Source organism: Nesoenas mayeri (assembly GCF_963082525.1).
Source record: "Nesoenas mayeri genome assembly, chromosome: 4".
Classification (NCBI taxonomy): Eukaryota; Metazoa; Chordata; class Aves; order Columbiformes; family Columbidae; genus Nesoenas; species Nesoenas mayeri.
This window is the reverse complement of record NC_137540.1, coordinates 63,658,896-63,677,810: the sequence shown is the minus strand read 5'-3', so window position 1 is coordinate 63,677,810 and position 18,915 is coordinate 63,658,896. Positions and strand designations below refer to the sequence as shown.

The window sequence follows — 18,915 nt, the reverse complement described above, 5'->3', positions numbered from 1 at the left end:
CTACTTTAGAGAATTGTGACACTTCCTTCTTTCACACCACTGCATCTCCTGTTGTACATTCTTCCCATGACAGCAAGCAAGTAACAGAGCACTGAATCCACACATCAGCTTCCTGAGTACCATGTGACAAGCCGTTTACTAAACACAAGAATGATTGTTTCTACTAAAATGCTTGTAGACCTTAACAGTTGGAAAGATGGCTCCAAAGAGATTAAACAGCAGTTTTGGATAATTATTATCCACTTAATTTTAGCAATAAATAAGGCAAAACATCTACAAGCATACTGTTCTTTGATGCTTATTTAATACATTTCCTTACTAGATATACTGTTGGCACTTTTGGCACTTCTGGCAAGGTCTATTAATCCCACCAGTCAAGGACTCTGACCTCTGTAATAACAAGTTTAGTTGAATACCCCATTTGTCACTCGTGTTTCCTTCTACTTACACAGTGGACTATTTGTACAGCACTGGCATATTGCTGGCCTGACAATACCCTTGGGGAAGAGCTGTCTAGTAGCTGAAAGTCTCAATTTATGATCTTCAGCTTCTTTCATTCCAATAGGATATTTCAATAGAAGTATTTCTATTTTTATAGAATAGAACATGGATTGCATTTGCTGATGGGCTACATACTTCAGTTAAAGTTGCACATTAGACATGCATCTACTTGCAGAATTATTTCACTATAGCCTGCATGACAGTAAACCTAGTAATACCAGACAGGTTTTCAGTATTGTGGTACTACCAATTTCTACTTCTAGGTCCTCATGTCTTGCCAGTATTATCTGCCTCATCACTTAGCTTTGCAGGTTAGATGCATGTACACACATACTATGTAAGTCCCTTCTCTGTTTTAAGCATTTTAAGAAGTTACTGTAGACAATCAAAAACACATTAATAGACACACTCCCTCTCAAAAACCTCTATAACAATCCCAACTTCCAATATATATAGATACATTAAGATTAAAAAAAAAAAAAAAAAACCCACCAAAAGTTTATCCATCCACTGGATCTTCTCCTTGCATGTTTTTCCTTGATCTATGTGCTTATCTTTTGCACTATCCTTACTGTTGGACAGTTGTGAAAAAATCTCCAAGTCCTTTATAGCAATGCATTGTCATGTAGCACCTAGTACTCAATGGCACTGCACTTAAACACAAGCTCCAGAAGCTGTCCTGTGAGCAGTATGAGATAGGAACTTGTAAATGCCTAATGGGACATGCAGATGATACATGGCATCTGATATTCCTTCACTCCAGAGCTTTCAGATGCAGAGATGATGAATATATGCAAAAGAGAAAGGCAACATGATGCAGCAAAGGCTACACACGTTAGCAGACATCACCCTCTGTCATCAGCTGATGTGACTTTCTGGGAGAACCTATCTGCAAAGGCTTCAACTGAACTTTCGGTCCCACAGACTGCCAGTGTAAAATACACACACTAAAGCACAGAGCAAATACATTTATTTACTTCTACTTTATATATAGGAAACTGAGATAAGGAAACAGGTCATCCAAGCCCTAGTTTAGTGTTAATCTACAACTCATATGTAGCATCTGAATTCTGTGACTAAAAAAAAGTGACCTCTCAAAAGGGCACTTTGAACATGTAGAATAAGCAGCTGAACTGGCATAATTTATTGAAATTGAAGCAACACATGGTCTATCAATCCTTAGTGGATTAGTGGTTATCACACACTTGGGATTTGGGTTCAAATCCTAAGATGGCAGGCAAAACAACAATCACATCTGTTCTGTCAGCATATGTTTTAGGTCTCAAATGCCATGCAAGGCAGTGGTTTGCTAGGGCACTTGCCACTTGGAGAGAGGAACTGAAGGACTGGAAACACAGAAATCATGTAACATCATCTATTTATTATCATTTATTCTGTCATGCCTTTGCTGTAGGACAATCTACTGAGGTGTTGCTGTTCTTGTCAGTATAATGAAAAATGCTGTTCGAGACCCATTTGGGAAAATACACATTGTACAAAGAAGAAAAAAGCCAGAGGCAAAAAAGGACAAAAAAAGTACAAAAGGACAGAAATGTATCAGAAAGCATAAATGTTACAGAAATAAAAATGCATCGGCACTATCTTGGAAAAAGGTTCCTTGAAATTCAAATGTACTTTCTACATACATATTAATCATCACTAAAACTTATGATTAGTCACACTTGCATAAAACTCTTCAATGTAATTTGAAAATTAATCAATTAATCTAGTGATGGTAAAAATAGCATTTTGCAAGGTCTGGAAAAAAATAAAAGACATTAGCAGCTGCTCTGAGTTCTTTCAAATGTTCTTTAGAGGAATGGTAAAGGTGGCACAGACAGACCTCCAGACTTTCTTGAGGCATAGACAAGCATCTCCATAGCACAACAAAACAGAGAAAGTAATTTCTGTAGAGGCATGACTTAAGACAAATTATATGGAGGAACCACGGAGCCTGAAAATCAATTTACATGAAAGGCCAGGTCTAGAAACATGAGAAACTGAACGAAGGTAGGTCATTGCTATATATCACTGTAGGACTGCAAGAGCAGAGACACATCTCACTAGGATGCAGAGCAGGGGATGCAAATGCCTCCTGAGCGCCACATCACTGTGAAGAACACACTCCCCAACTACGTGAAGTCAAAAAGAGATTAGGGCAACCTGAAGGAAAAATGCAAAGCCTTAAGACGTCAACAGTGAGGATACCTGAGATCAGCTGAACTGAAAAGTCCAGGACTCTATCCCCAGCCATTTCAAAGTGTCAGAGGGGTGTTCAAGGACTCCTTTTCTCCTGGAATTTAGTTTATGTGAGAAAGAAATGTGGGTGCATGAGACTGAAGGAAGCTGTAGCGTGCTTTGACTAGGCCAGTTTGGATCCAGACTGTAGTGTGCCACTACCCAGTCTGTGCATGCAGCCTTGCTCTCTTTACAAAATCCCAGGATCTTGAACTTTACTTTTGCAATAGTTGAGCCATGACAACAATACAGCACTTCACCAGCCATTCCTTACAGAGTCAGTCTCACTGCAAGGTTCTCTACATAATCACTGGGCTACATGGGCCCATACTGGCCTGTGTTGAAATACAGACACTTGGAAAGCACAGCCAGAGGCAATCCAACCAAGCCACTGTATTTTTTTTAAACAGTCTTTTTGTCATGGGTTTTGCAACTTTAATATGTATTTGAGTGTGGGTGAAATTTCACAAAAAAGCTAACTTATGTTCTTTCTTATGGAGGATGAACCTAGCATTAGCATTTCCCCTGGAAGGCTTTCCATGCAATTTTCAGTGAAACAGCATTATTTTAGCTCTGATCATAAAACCAAAAATATATATTAGGATTTCCTGTAGGAGTTTTTCAGCAAGGTAGCTTTTGAACATGAATTTAAAGAAGTAATGCATTGACCACAATAATTATAGTTATTCATTTCTGATACATCATTCTTTTCAGCATTGCAGTGAAACTAATGGAAGAAACTCTTCACATATTGTAGTACAGTTAAAGAAAGATTGTTATACCTGTTAGCATGCTACATCTACTGGAAATTACAAATTTCCTATTGCAGGACTTGCATAACAATGAGCTGTTTAAAGAAACTAGATTAAGCTCACCTGAAACAATTAGACATGCAACATACTTCTACATCTGTGTATTTTATACATTTCACAGAATCACAGAATGTTAGTGATTGGAAGGGACCTCAAAAGATCATCTAGTCCAATCTCCTTGCCAGAGCAGGAACACCTAGATGAGGTTACACAGGAATGTGTCCAGGCGGGTTTTGAATGTCTCCAGAGAAGGAGACTCCACAACCTCCCTGGGCAGCCTGTTCCAGTGTCTGTCACCCTCACCGCGAAGAAGTTTCTTTTCATATTTAAGTGGAATTTTCTGTGTTCCAGTTTGAACCCATTGCCCCTTGTCCTGTCATTGGTTGTCACTGAGAAGAGCCTGGCTCCATCCTCATGACACTTACCTTTTACATATTTATTAACATTAGTGAGGTCACCCCTCAGTCTCCTCCAAGTTAAAGAGACCCAGCTCCCTCAGCCTTTCCTCATAAGGGAGATGCTCAACTCCCTTAATCATCTTTGTTGCCCTACGTTGGACCCTCTCCAGCAGTTCCCTGTCCTTCTTGAACTGAGGGGCCCAGAACTGGACATAATATTCCAGATGCCTCCCTACATCCTCTGACAACAGCCTTATATTCTTCCCAAGTGGCAAGCCCCTGCTTCCATGATCTGTAGACTCTCCTATTCGATTTGAGTTTGCCCAGCAGTTCCCTAATTAACCAAGCAGGTCTCCTAGCTTCCCTCCTCGACTTCCTACGTGTTGGGATGCTCTGATCTTGAGCCTGAAAGAAGCAGTCTCTGAATGCTAACCACCTATCTTGGGCCCTCTACCTTCAAGTATCCTGTCCCATGGGATTTCCCCTAGCAATTGCTTGAAAAGGCTGAAGTTTGCCTTACTGAAGTCCAGGGTTGCGATTCTGCTTGGTATTCTGTTCTGTCACATGAGATCCTGAACTCAGTAATTTCCCTCAGTAATTAGTCCAGTTACACTTTGAATCAATGTCATTTGCTGGTAAACATCCAGAATCAAAACCCAGTAGTCCTTTATGCATGAACAGAAACAATACTCTTTGTAGACATGCTACAGATTTTCAAATATATATTTCAATTTGCACAACTATCAACATGTTTTCTTATGAAAAATTAAGTACACATACTTATTGTTCTGTTCAGTGAGCACTTACAAATAAACATTGCTTAGCAGATGTTACTCAATTCAGTGCAAAAATCTGAATACAGAAAACATGAAAGAGTAAGGAAAGTACTTAGATCCTCACTCTGTTTTTATCCAGTACCTAACTGGGAGTTGAAGTCATGGCTATATAAATGATTTATGAAATGTAACTGTTAAAAGAACAAATGCCTAACACAAATCAGGGAGATTTACTATATAGGCAAATCACCTCTAAAGGCGATAGAAACCTTGTGCCCTAAGAACCAGCAAAGAGAAAGGAACTCCCTGGGACAGCAGTCCATCTTTCAATGGACACTCAAGACAAAACTGTGTTGAGGCCACGGCTCCAGGGCCAGCTGTGGGGTTTCCAGCCCCATCAAGAGGACCACCCGTGGCCATGCAGCCTAGTGGCCTCCTGCTCGACTCGGCACTCCAAATTCTGCCCGTAGGGGAGGGAGTCTGGAAATCCTGAGAGCCCAGATTAGGACAGGAGCTCCCAGACTTCCCAACCCCACACACTGAGAGATGGAGTCTCCCAAGCGAGACGTTTTGAGAAAACTGGCAAGTACCCTGCAACAATGTTCTGTTTTGGGAAAAAACAACAACAACAACAACAAGCTATTTCCTGGAAGCCTGAGTAATATCTTCAATTTTTACTAGCTTTTCCTTTTTGCCCCACTTTGGTTTTTTCTTTGGTAATAAAAACCAGCAGTCCAGATACAGGCCATTCTGCCAACTTCTATACAAATCCAACACATCTTTTTTGGTGGTTTGTGACACTTTCAATCTGGTGGGGTATTTTTTTTCCTGGTTATTGTTGTTTGATTATTACATAGTTGTTTTTTGTTTTATAAACACTGAAACATCAAGATTCAATTTCTACTGTGGTACTTAGCAATATTTCTTTTCACTTCACCGTTATAATTCTACATCTCTACTGAAGAATAAAATACATTCAACTTTTAACTGCACATAGTGTTTTAACCATTTCTGCTATATTTTCAGACTCACTTTATCATATCAGAACCATAATTATAGCCTGAATTTCTGTTCTTCTACTTGAATGTTAAAAAAATTCTTCGCTGAGCTACGACTGAGTCTTTATGATATAATTAATTGTATAATTATTCTCAGCAACAACGATGATCACACACTGATTAACATCACTTCTCTTAATATTATGCAATTAAAAACTATGATCACAATTACAAGATCAATGATGAGAGAGTTTTTACTGTAATAAAAGCACACAAGTGTCCTTTACATTTTCATCCACTATACAGATGGCAGTATTGTGGAAATACCTGAATTAAAGGCTCACAAGCATCATCAGTCCTAGGTAAGTGAAATATTCATACAGTCATATCACTATGACAGGATGAAAACAGAAAAAAAACAAGCCCTATCTCATACAGGCTTATTGCTTCTACAATAATCTACTGAAAGAAATATAAAGTCATCGGACATGATTTCCTCATCAGGAATTCAGGTTGACAACCCATTAGCACAAAATGCTGCTGGTTGTGAACCTATGCAAGCTGAAACAGTCTTGAAAACTCAGTGTCAGGCTTTCCTCATGAAATATTTTAACAAATTAATCATAGTAGCAGTGCACAGCCATGTCATTCTATAGCTGTATTCATCCTGAAGGACCCAAAGAGTACAAACAGTGGACCAAATTTTCAGAGAAGCTGGGACAGAAGAGCCTCTCCCTGTTCTCCTCCTGTTTAAGATGGGTAACAGACCATCTGTTTATTTCTGGAAACCGTTGAAATCCTAAAGACATGGGCCTCAAATGACAGTGATTAAAGAATTTGGCTGCAGCTCCAGGACGGTAGGCAGGGTGAAGAGAGCAGTGGCTGTAGGACTAATGAATGTAGGACAACAAAAATATTTTATTTTCCTTACTATGGCCGATAACCAAAAGAGATATAGGAAACAGCAATACCTGTTTGCTAGCAAACAGAAAAGAGAGCCAGAAGGTGCCCTTTGACTACAAGTACCGGCCTGAAGAAAGACAGTCTTGCTGTGATGAAAGATATAAACCTTCTTTCTGATGAAATTTAGAAAGAAGTTGCCAAAGGCATATAACTGAGTGTTCCGAAAAAAGTAAGGTTTCTGGAGTAGGACAGCATTTGGAGATTCAAAGGAAACCGCTTACTTGGTCAAATTGACACCATGAGACTACCCATGTTCATGCAATTGTCCTTCTGACCTATTTTTCCCCTGAGAGTATTTTATTGCTGTTTATTTAGCTTTCTACATGGTAGGCTGGCTATCAAGAAACGCTGTCTAGACTCTAAAGCAACTTTCATTGCAACATAAAACTAGTAAACATTTGCATTTACATGCTAGCCATGGAGCTTAGCATGAAATACATGGGATGAACTTAGAACTTTGCTGTGCACTGTGCCTGGAAACAAGGAAAATAAAGTACTTTTTCATCTTACATTCATTAATTCTACATCTACTGTTCTATATATTTATTAGTTTGCACTTTTGTAAGTTTAAATATTTTACATTCATTCACAGACTAAACAGTATTTTTTTTTACTAGGCTTTCTATGTCCAGTTCACATTACCCTGAGTAATGCACTTAGGCAACCTCCGAATAAATAAATTTTTCACAGTTACACAAAGCTCTAAAACACAAGGGTGCATTGTTCCAGCAGTAAATTTCTCAAGTGTTGGAGCTGTGAGCCATCAGCAAGTCATTAAGGATCATTCAGGAAAACATGTTAGTTCAGGTGAGAGGAGTGCTCTCAAGTGTCAAAGCATTCACATTTTGAAAGCTTCAATTAAGATAATTTTTAAATCTATTGTTAAAGGGATAAAGTTCATAAGTTTTCCTGCTGCTAAGAACTCCATGTGTCATCTCTAGCAATGTCTTTATCCAACAGACAGTTACCTGTAAAACACTAGGGCTTCATTTTTCAGTAGAACCTCCACTAATTGTAATGAATTGAAATCACTTCTCTAAGAGAACTGTTAAAAGCTACACATTTACTCTATGCTGTTCTTTAAAGAGAGAAGTATTCAAACAAAACATAAACCCCAAGATACATGTTGTATTCAATATATCCAAGGGGCATGTTACCATCCCCACAAAAAAAAAAAAAAAAATCAACAAACATGTGGCCCAATTGTAAGCAATTATATTTCTTAACAGCCCCAAACTTCAGTTTGTCCACTGAAAAGTAACAAAAAGATAAATTCTCATGTGAAGCCCTTCAACTTCCCATACAGTCATCTCTTTGACTCAGCAGAAGTAGTTGAAAGTGTCCCCAAGAGTGGGCAGAAGGTTCTCCCACTGCCAGAGCAAACCAGGGGAGGAAGGGTGTTATAAATCATATTTCCTGCTGCTGTGCTTCACAGCCCACAGAAATTAAAGCAATGGCACTACCATAGCAGGTGGTGATGGGTGGCAGCTGGAGGCTGAAATGCCAACCCTAAGGCTCCTCGTGTTGGATGGATGGGTGGCAGCGGCATCTGCAGCAGTGCAGTGGCACAAAGGGGCAGGGGATGGGGCCAGAGATCCCTCAGCAAATCTTCAACTGAGACTGGTACCTATCGCACAATAACAATACATCTCCACGTTATTACAAGTTCCTGAACGGAACTGCAACTCATGTCTGCAATATGCAACTGCTTTTAGTGAAGCACTTCTTAAATCTACTATTGTGCCCACAAAAGCCTTACAACTATAAACAAACCAAATGTTTTCTTATATAAATAAATATTTCCGCACAAATACCCTTCTTAGCTGATGTGGGAACTATTTGACATTATCAAAGGATACTTATGTGCTAGAAAGACTGCAAAAGCTTCTAGTTTACGGAATAAAAGACATTTTGAAAATTAACCTAAATGTTCAAATCCACCACTTTTTAATTAAATATATAGCAACCTGGGTTTATTTGTTTCTTTTTAACATGGTACACTTTTCTAGTACAAAGAGAAGTTTTTTCCACTCAAGCAAGCTCCAAACTCTTTCTTGAAGTGAACTAAAAAGAAAGCGTATGAAAAGAATACCTCTGTGGGAGGCCACAAGCATTAGACATTCTTACATCCCACTCTAAGTGGGGAAGCTAACACATCACACAAAGCTTCTGTAAATGCCTATTTCAGGCAATCATACTGATGCTGCCTTTCATTTCAGTACTTTAATGTCTACGTGTGTGCTATCACACCTTTCTTTGTGTTTCACATCCAAGACAGATTTTTTCTTCTTCCCTGATGACATTTCAGATTGAACAAACCTCATGACTTTCAAAGTGACCCTTTTATCAGAACTGCTCCGCTGTCAATACAGCTGCACATTGGCATTCAGAGTAACAGCATAGGCTGATGTAAGCTTTAAATATCAAAATATCTTTGATACACCTCAGGGCACAGCAATGATTTCCTTTGAGTTTTCTTTTGTTTACTTCATAATGTCAATTCAACACATGCTAAATATACCATTATCATGTTTCTATTGTGTCTGTATTCAGCTGTACTAGGAAAGACTTCACTCACACTCCATAAACCATGACAAGTATTATAAAACTCAATTATAAGACAAAACTCTCAAAAAAGAGACAAAAAGTGAAACATTTTTCTGAAATGATCTGGTTTGCTAAGATTTCTTAGCTGCATCTGAAAATGCAATTGCTATAAAAAGCAACATTCAAAAAATGAAGATCTCACTACCATGAAATAACTATTTTTTCAAATTCCATTATAGTGAGTTTTATCGACTTCATTTTTCTGTGATGAGAGTTTGACTGGAAATATATCACTGATCTGATTTTGTCATCCCTACTCATACTGAATAGGAACTTATTCCAAAAGTAGGAATTGAAGCAAAATCACACTGGTTCACATTTGATCCTATTCACAATAAATGCAACCTTATGCAAACTCTACTGAAGTCAGCTGGACTTCTGAAGGGAAGCGCCACTCATCCATAGAAATACCTACAGCATTTAGGACCAGAGTAACTACTTCTAAGGGGTTACACAGCATAGGACAGTAAAGTCAGATTCCCTGTTGACACCGTCTAAGGATTAACCAGAGATTCCTGCTTTTTTTCTCACTGAGGCACCACTGATTTAAAAATAGCAGCTATTGATGTACATTAAAGTCATGGGCTACATGCTCTATGTAATGACCAGTTAGAAAATCCTCTCTGCAAACATGCTCATCTTCACAGACACATGGGCTTTCTGACAAATGGAAAAAAAAAAAAGAAAGACTTTATACCGAGGATCAAATATCTCACTTAGAGATAAAGCAAGAACAAAGGACTTGGAGATAAAGGAATCAAGGATCAGATTGTATCATCTGGTTCAATTCCAATCCTTGGCTGTTTCAGGAAGTATTTCATACAGTCTTTTTAGAAATTTAAAACACTCATGTTTAGTTTCTCCCTTTGCTGTTGTTTCCATTGAGAAGTTAATAGAGAACTCTGCTCCTGCAGTGGCTATGAGTTTTCTTCCAGTTTCTATTCTAAATTTGTTCATAGCTAAGCAGCACCTAGGTTTGGGTTTTTGTTGTGATTTTCTGCAGCAACATTTACCTTGAGCTTATTCTCTCTTCTCAGTGTTATTCTCCCTTCTGTCCATGTATGTGGAAACAGAAATTCTATTTGCAGTATTTTGTTTGGTACTACGAAGTTATTCTGTATCTTTTAATATAAATATCTATCTTCTTCACCTTCGCAGTAGCCCTTCTTTGCCACTTTCCTGGCAAACTGCTACATGAACAGTTTTGTGCTCCAAGTCTTCATCTCAAAAATGGTGACATGACACATGACAACACAATGAGCATTTTTCACATTACAATACAGAGAGACGATGCACGACCATATGATGCATTAGGTCTCAAAGAAAATATGTAAAAGAATATGCATGTAGACTGTCAATGTAAAACAAATTTTCAAATGACTTGCATAAAATATAAATGTCTATGGGGAAGCTTTCCACGTGATACTGACAGATATCATTCTTACATTCTCCCTTAGGTAACCGGCATATTCAGACATGCTTAAATCCTCTATTACTAGAAATGGGCAAACTGTGAAGGATGAAGTGAGATTTCAAATAAATCACTAATCTCAAATTTGGAAGTCACATGAATTTCCGGCAGAAAGATGGCTTGATTTATGTTAATCAAGCAACGGATATAAAAGCAACTCCTCAGATTTCTGGAACTTCCCCTGGTATTACTGCTTGTTGTAATAAAAGCTGATTTTTTTTCCTTCCAGAGGACTCCAAGGAACAATTGGGGAATGTTCCCTGGAGGAGAGAACGTTACTGCACGCCTGCTTGGGCACACGTGTGACCGACCTCCCACCCAGCTACAGTGGCCCAACAAATGGCAACACAAACACCTTTTTCAGGTCTTACTGCAAAAATAGGGTCTTGGGTTATTTTCCCAATGGTAAAATCAAGTCCAGTGCTCCAGTTCACTGCGTTTCCAGAGCCATCAAATATGCAAAAGTTTGATTCAAAAGAGACTTTTTCAATTTCTGAAAGAAGGTGATGAAGGAAGGATTACTTCAAAGCAGGTATATTATTAAAACAGTCTACCTCTTCCCACCCTTTCATTTAGTTAAAAGACAGGCATCATACCTAACCTCCCCCACCATGGTTTCCTTTCCCATCTCTGCAGCATTGCCACCTCCATTTATCAACACTGGATAGAAGGACATTAAACGGAGTATTCTTCTAAGGAAGCCACATTATTAAATCTCTCCATACAAAGACAATGCATGGAAATGCTTTATGCCAAGTTTCCAAAGTTCTCAAGGTCTCACTGTGTCTATGTCATGCTTATTTCTATTGGGAAGCCCATGCCAACATTGCTGTAATCCTCAATTAATCAGTTGCTTGATTTTTTTCCCCTATATGTCCTACCATCCGGAGTGAATCTCTTGACACACGGCAGAAGAGACATTCTCTGGTTCAGAGAATGGACATTTAGTTGTTACATACAAATTGGAACAGCATCAAACCCAAACACTGAAAGACCCTCATCCTAGAACACATGACAGCCTCCCTGGCAGGTGGGGTCACAATCCTGGTAGGCAAATAAGGAAACTGTCCCTGGATTTCCCTGGGTCAGCTGGTTTTACTGTTGTTGGTGGTTTCTTGTTTGTGTTTGTGGTTTTGGGTTTTTTTGCTTTGTTGTTTTTTTTTTTTTTTCCAACTATTTGGTGGTAGATAAAAGGGGTCAATCTCCAGCAACTTCATAAAACTAACTCCCGTCACTCAATGCACACACATGCATACAGATATTTTTCAATTCACCCAGCAAAATCAAAAATCACAAATCATTTGCACAGTGACTATTGCAAAGGCACAATGGATGAACTGGGAATTAAAGTGAACAGATAAAGCAGAACCTACACACTTTCTGTTTAATTCAGATTTTTAGTGTGGTTCTCCTGAAAGAGACATAGATTCTGCAAGCACAGTCAAACCTACTCCAGTGTCCACAAAGAGGCAGCCACCCAGGTTTAACTGAGAAAGCAGGGATAACTGCTTTTAGCTTTTCCTTTTTCCTTAAATAGTACCTAAGATAAGCTAAAAGAAGGAAGACATTTCACATGTACCTAAGCTCATCTATCACTACCCAAATTTCCAAGGACCTGCAAATCGTTTACCCACTCACTAAAGGCATTCCAATTCAACGCATTTGCTCATGACACCTAACCCAAACAGCACAAATGCTTTGTGGAGATACTGAAAATGTTCTCTGACTATTTTTCTATGATTTGTTTTCTCCATTGATTTTTTTTTTCTTGTTCTCTCCTTAAGACCCAGAACTAATCCCCTTAGTCCGTTCTATTTACTCTTTGCTGGATGAAAATTCTTCATTTGAAACACATCATATTTTTATTTCAGATCAAGTGTGTGAACAAGAAAAACATTTCCACAAAGCGTCTGCCTTTACCTTGAAGGCAAACTGTAAAATTATTTACTAATGTGTTCCCATAATCAAAAGTAATATTGGAAAACAATATATTTGTTTGCAACCAACTACCTTCACTCGTGTATAATTAACCAAATGGGGACAGGGAAGCAACTGTCCGGAACAGCGTAGCTCCTTACTCTCTAAAAAACAAGCAATTTGTGAAGGGTATTTTACTTTCAGATCATAGATCGACTATCTTTAACATAAAGGTCCCTTTACTTTTCAATAAATGCATGAAAGCTTTCCACTGTTTGTCTTTCGGTAAAAATGATGAAGTACCAAATCACGTGCATGTCTGAACGTACCTGTTGGCATTACTGTTTCAGTCCCTAGAAATATGCCTGAAAAACATCTGCAAGCTGAAAAGCCAAGTTCAGAAAAATGAAACAAGTAAAAAAACCCCACAATTTATAGTAGCAGCTGATCCTAGCTGTAAAGGAGCATATGGGACTCATCCATATGCTATCAGAGAGTGGGAGACCACACAACATCTAAGCTATCAAGAAAGTATCAGATGTTCTAACAAGAGAGAAAATACTGTGTTTTTAAAGGTAATTTTATGCTCTAGAAGGTTATGGCAGTATTTTTGTATGCTCGATTCCTTATGTTATTTACTGTTTTCAGATGGGATAATTTTTTCCAAGTACCAATAGCTCAGTGCATGTAAACTGAATTAATCTTAGATGAAAATCTGTATCGCCAGAATCATTACAAACTATGTAGGAATCACTCTGAAGAATGCTGAAATGCTCTAAATAGCTAAAGAAGGAATTAAATAAGATAATAAGTATTAGTAATACCATAACAATAATACCTTTTTAACCAATACAAACAAATGATACTCAGCCTTCTACAAAACGCTACAAACATTAATAGTCTGCAACTTAATAAAAATAAAGAGCATACATTAATTTTCTTAGGGAAAACCTTTAAATGACCAGAAAGGTGGGAAAGCTATTCCTAAACTTCAACCCTGTCTTGTTAAACTACCAGATTGCTGCAAAAGAATACTAGATATTGAAGTGTGAAATTTTACTGCTAAAGGCTGTAATAAAATATCACTGACAAGAAAGCAATAAGAAATAGGCATTCAGTCTGGAGAAATCTGAGGTGATAAGGTAAAAGTCTACAAGGTCACAAGAAACTTGAAGAGGGAAAGAAGGGGATCAATTGTTCTGCTTCTTCCAATGCAAGACATAAAGGGCATCACACCAAGCAAAACAAAGGATGTCTTCACGCACATGAAAGATGGTAGACTTGTAGATTTCTTTGCTAAAAGAAGCTAAAATTTCACACAGTTTCAGACAGGGAACAAACAAATTAATGGAAGACTACAAAAATCTTGGAAATGCTGTCTCAGTAAGACCCTAAGCGGAAAAATATGTATGAGATACATATATGGATATGCTGTATCAGTCACATATCTTAGTATTAACTGTCACAGTGTAGTTTTCAACAAAACCCAGCCAATTTTAAATCAGTTGGTAACTGCTAGTCAGTAGCACTTACTTTCCCTATCTAGGAAGATCCAGAAACACAGATTTCCCAATGGACTACAGAGTTTTGAAATAAAGAAGCAGAAGTACAAACCATTCAGTTTTGATCTTTGTGTAGTAATTAAGGACTCAAAATCCTTGGTAACCTGTTCTACTCTCTATAAGCTAAAACCTTTTCCTTACAGTAACAGTCCATCTTGCTTCAACTTATGCCTTCTGTCTCTGCAGCGTTCCCAGGACACAAGAGGAGCCTGGCTCTGTCATCACAACACCCTGCTCAGAGGTACAGGGGCTGCTCTTTGGTGCCCCCAAAGCCACCTCCTCTCCAGGCTGAACATGTCCAGCTCACCCAGCCCTGTCCCTGACTTGGTGACTCCCCAGCAAACTTGCTGCAGTTTATTGATGTCTTTTCTGGACTGGGAGGTAAGAGCAAACCTTACACAGCAACTGCACTCTAATATTGAAGTTATGTCTTGTGATACAAAAACCAGTGATATCTCACTTTTTAGCAATATGTTATTTATTCAGAAAAAAAAATATATATGCTCTCTTCTCACTTATCCATCTTAAAACATGGCTAATAATGGAAGTTGCTTTCATATTCTGAAAGATAACTGCCCCCAGCTAAGACATAACCAAGTAATTTAGATCTTCTAAGCCCCACTAAACAGAACAGAAAAGTTTCACTGAAGATAAATCTGGTCCCATTCAAGTCAGCTAAAATATTGATATTGTTTGACAGAGGAACCAGAATATGATTCTTTCCAACTTCTTCTCAACAGCTGAAGTGTGAATCAACAAAATTTTCATAAAAACCAAAGCACTGTTCACTGCTACCAAGATATTCACACTATTATCAAGTATTACAAATGTCTGAACATACACAGGAAATGTGGAGAGGCCAACTAGGTAGCTACTGGTACAGTATTAACGTTCTTTGGCTTTAAAAGCAATGAGCACAACAGAAAAACCCCACAGAAGATATAATTTTAAAGAATTTCTGTAGAAAGCAAGTAATATCAAACAAAAGCTGTTTGTCTTACATATATCTGCAGACCCTGCTTCAAAGACAGTGCAAAGCACAATAGAAAATCCTGACTAGCACTGGTATGAGGAAAGAAGCTAAGTTAAGAAAAACAGAATCCATTCTGAAGAATGGTGAAGTGAAAGAGAAATGTAGAGGGTTACTCTTAATACACTAAAAATACAACATGTAAGAACATATTGATCTGCAAGTCGTAAAGATCAGTGGAACATGTCTGTAAAATGGAAAAAAAATTACAATTTGTTTCAACAGATTTTTAGAAAAAACATTGGTAGATGTTGCAAGCAGCTGCACTTAAATTGTTTGAGCTATTTAAAACAGTGGAAAGGAAGTTTTCAAGAAGTTTTGAGTCAACATTTGATTTTACTTAGGTATCCAAGATGCAAAAGCAGCTCTATTCCACCAAATTCTTCTTTTTAAAAAAATGTCTCAACCTAAGAAACATACCTCCGCAATACTAGGGACTTAGGTGAACCTAGATTTGTTACTACAGAAGGACAAAGGGATTGCAAGATCGTTTGCACTATTTGACTTGTAAGAAGTGCTAGAGGTGAAGAACAACAATCTTCATAGGCCATCTACAGTCCAACACCGGGTGTGTTAATGACCCTACCCAAGCCCACCCTCCAGTAAGCTCCCATATATAAAGGAATAAGCACAGAGATTAGTGGCAGACTATCTTCCCAGAAGCAAGGGGAAAAGGAATATTGTGGTCTCCCCATTTTCCTCAGCTTTTCCAAAAGAGGATCCACAGCATTATAGCCATGTTTCATTAGAATTACAGAAAACATCAGCAACTCTTTCCTTCCCCAAATGAACCATAATCAATTAATTAGATCACTTCAGTGGTGAAGATGTATAAACAGCTGATTAATGTTTAATGTCAAGATCTTCATAAAGAAAATGAGGTAATAAATGGTGCATGAAAAAAACTGAGAACTCAGTGGAATAGAAGTCTCGCTTTCAGGCTCACAGCAGAAAAACTCCTAAAAAGCAGCTAATTTTTCCCATTTTTGTGCAGAACAGTTTGTAAGAGAATCTCTGAAAATTTAAGCACTGTTTTGACATCTTATTCTGTACATGTATTGAATTTGGATTAAATTTCTCTTTATCTGTCTGCAGATAATTTTTGTTAACATTTCTTTATTTGATAACTGCAGGATCCAATTCTGATCTAGTATCCGAAGGCTAGAACACCACTGCTTATACTACACTGAATTAAGTATTTGTGTATTATGCCTACCTATTAAAATGCATTTTCCAAAGACACGATGCAATTAGAATCACAGGATAAATTAGGTTTGAAGGGACTTCCGAAGTTCAACCTCTGGTCAAAGCAGGGCCAGTTGTTCATGAACTTGTCCAGCTGAGCTTTGAATAGCTCCATAGTCGGACACTTTATGGCCCCTGTGAGCCGTGTCTTCCAGTGCTTAACCACTCTCGGTGTAACATTTTTTCTCTTTTACACAGTCACAATTGCCCTTGTTGACACTTGACTGTTGCTCTTGTCCTTTCATTCTACACTTCTGATAAAGGTCTGGCTTTATTACATTTTTATCCTTAAACATGTTATTTGTTAAAGCAAAAAAATTTTTTAAAATTACAGCTGGATTTTCTATTAAGTTGTATCCAACTGTAAGTAATCAAAACTCGGCTGGTGAAACAGATTTGATAAACTCATTACAAATCTACAGAAACAGTTACCCTGAGGGCATCAGATTTGAAATGTGTACAGTCAGCAGAGAACTGCCAGATCAGAAGCAGCTCCACCACCAGGACATCCACCTTTTCCATCATCTTCCTAAAGAGAGCATGTGGAAACCCTCCTGCACAGCACTTTTCTGTCTTTGGAACGGAAGAAAAGAACCACACACAACTGTCCGCTTCCACCACCAGTGTCCAATTTGCATCCTACCAGCACTGAAATGCTAAGACAAGCATTGATAAATAAAACAATCAGCTTCCAGTTTGAGTTTTTTTTATAGAGTTACAAAATCATAGTAACCCAACAGTAATAGCCAACATTTTAATTTGGTACTGATTGCAATTTAGGCACTAGTTTTCAATTATGCTGACAGCTAAGTGGGAATGTGTGCGTACATGGGGTTTTATTGAGAATATTGCTATCATTTTGTGTTGCTATCACTTTTCAGTGTCTTAGATCCCTTGTGGTCATCAGACAAGGGTAAAGCAAAGTTCCCAACAATTTGTTAACATAATCCCAGTGCAAAAATACCTGGGCTTTGATGCACAGAAAAACATGAAAAAATATAGACATACCTGGTCCAATGCAGAATGATGCAATGATTGCAAGAATGCAAAATATGCTGAGGTAAGGAAGCCACTGCACGGTTTTCTGGGTAGATAAAAGACATTCATGGTAAGTGTGTTGTATGTACCAATATTAAAAAAAAAAATCACAGATAGAGAATATTTTCCACAATTCTTTCTCTATTTCAGAATTTAGTCTAGAATTATTTTAGAAAATCATAGTATTTCTGTAGGAATTTATTAGATGATTTGTAGTAAAGGTCTTGGTCTCTGCAGAATCCTGGCAGAGAAACATTGGACAAGCTCTTGCACCACAGAAGTCACAACTCTGAGAGTTTACAACTTCTTGTGCTGAAGTTCAAGCCATCCTGGAAAAAACTTTTAATTTCCATTGAACAGACTCAGCACCTCCATCTTCCTCAGGTATTTCAGCCATGTTTAAAAAGAGCAACTATGGTGGCGCAACAGAGCTTCAAAGTTCGCCATTTAAAGGCTGTGCTGAAGTCTGGACGTGACAGGGTTCCTTTCAGTGAGACAGCTGTACCTGAACCTTAGCAAAGAACGTGAAAGCCACAGTCCAGGGATTTTAGCCATAATCTGATTTTGCAGACAAGGAGGGCCATGTGTGTGTGTCACGGTTTAAGGTACATGGAAAGAGAACAAACTATAAATAGTTCTTCAATGGAATTGTATTCAATTCTGGAGTTCTCGTGTGAGCTCAGATCCAAGGTCTCTAAGGGCACTGAAAGAGAGAAGGTGCAAAACCAGAGTAGCTACAAATTGCCCTGACATCAAGTCTATTTATTTGTTCCCCAGGTCCTTTGTTGAAAGCAATACCTAATCTCTCATACTTAACAGACTGAAACACTTCTGAAAGTTGAGGAGGTGTGGTCTAGACAATAGAGTAGTGAGGTGGGTTGCAAACTGGCTTAAGGAGAGAAGCCAGAGAGTCGTGGTCAATGGTGCGGAGTCTAGTTGGAGACCAGTATCTAGTGGAGTGCCTCAGGGGTCAGTACTGGGGCCAGTATTATTCAATATATTCATTAACGATTTAGACGAGGGAATAGAGTGCACTGTCAGCAAGTTTGCTGATGACACTAAGCTGGAAGGAGTGGCTGACACGCCAGAAGGCTGTGCTGCCATCCAGAGACCTGGACAAACTGGAGAATTGGGCGGGGAATAACCTAATGAAATTTAACAAGGGAAAGTGTAGAGTCCTGCATCTGGGCAGGAACAACCCCAGGTTCCAGTATAGGTTGGGAAATTACATATTAGAGAGCAGTGTAGGGGAAAGGGACCTGGGGGTCCTGGTGGACAACAGGATGACCATGAGCCAGCACTGTGCCCTTGTGGCCAGGAAGGCCAATGGCATCCTGGGGTATATTAGAAGGCGGGTGG

The 18,915-nt window shown here is 38.5% G+C and overlaps 1 protein-coding gene across 1 annotated transcript in view; it reads right to left on the bottom strand.

Moving 5' to 3' along the window:
* SLC2A9 (solute carrier family 2 member 9) overlaps nucleotides 1-18,915 on the bottom strand; it is a gene marked incomplete at both ends in the record, with an annotated part of 94,766 nt that overhangs the window by 20,322 nt on the left and 55,529 nt on the right. Inside the window, one exon of the mRNA XM_080343609.1 lies at nucleotides 17,527-17,602. Within this exon, the coding sequence (XP_080199735.1) occupies nucleotides 17,527-17,602 (76 nt within the window). The remainder of the gene's footprint in view (nucleotides 1-17,526; nucleotides 17,603-18,915) is intronic.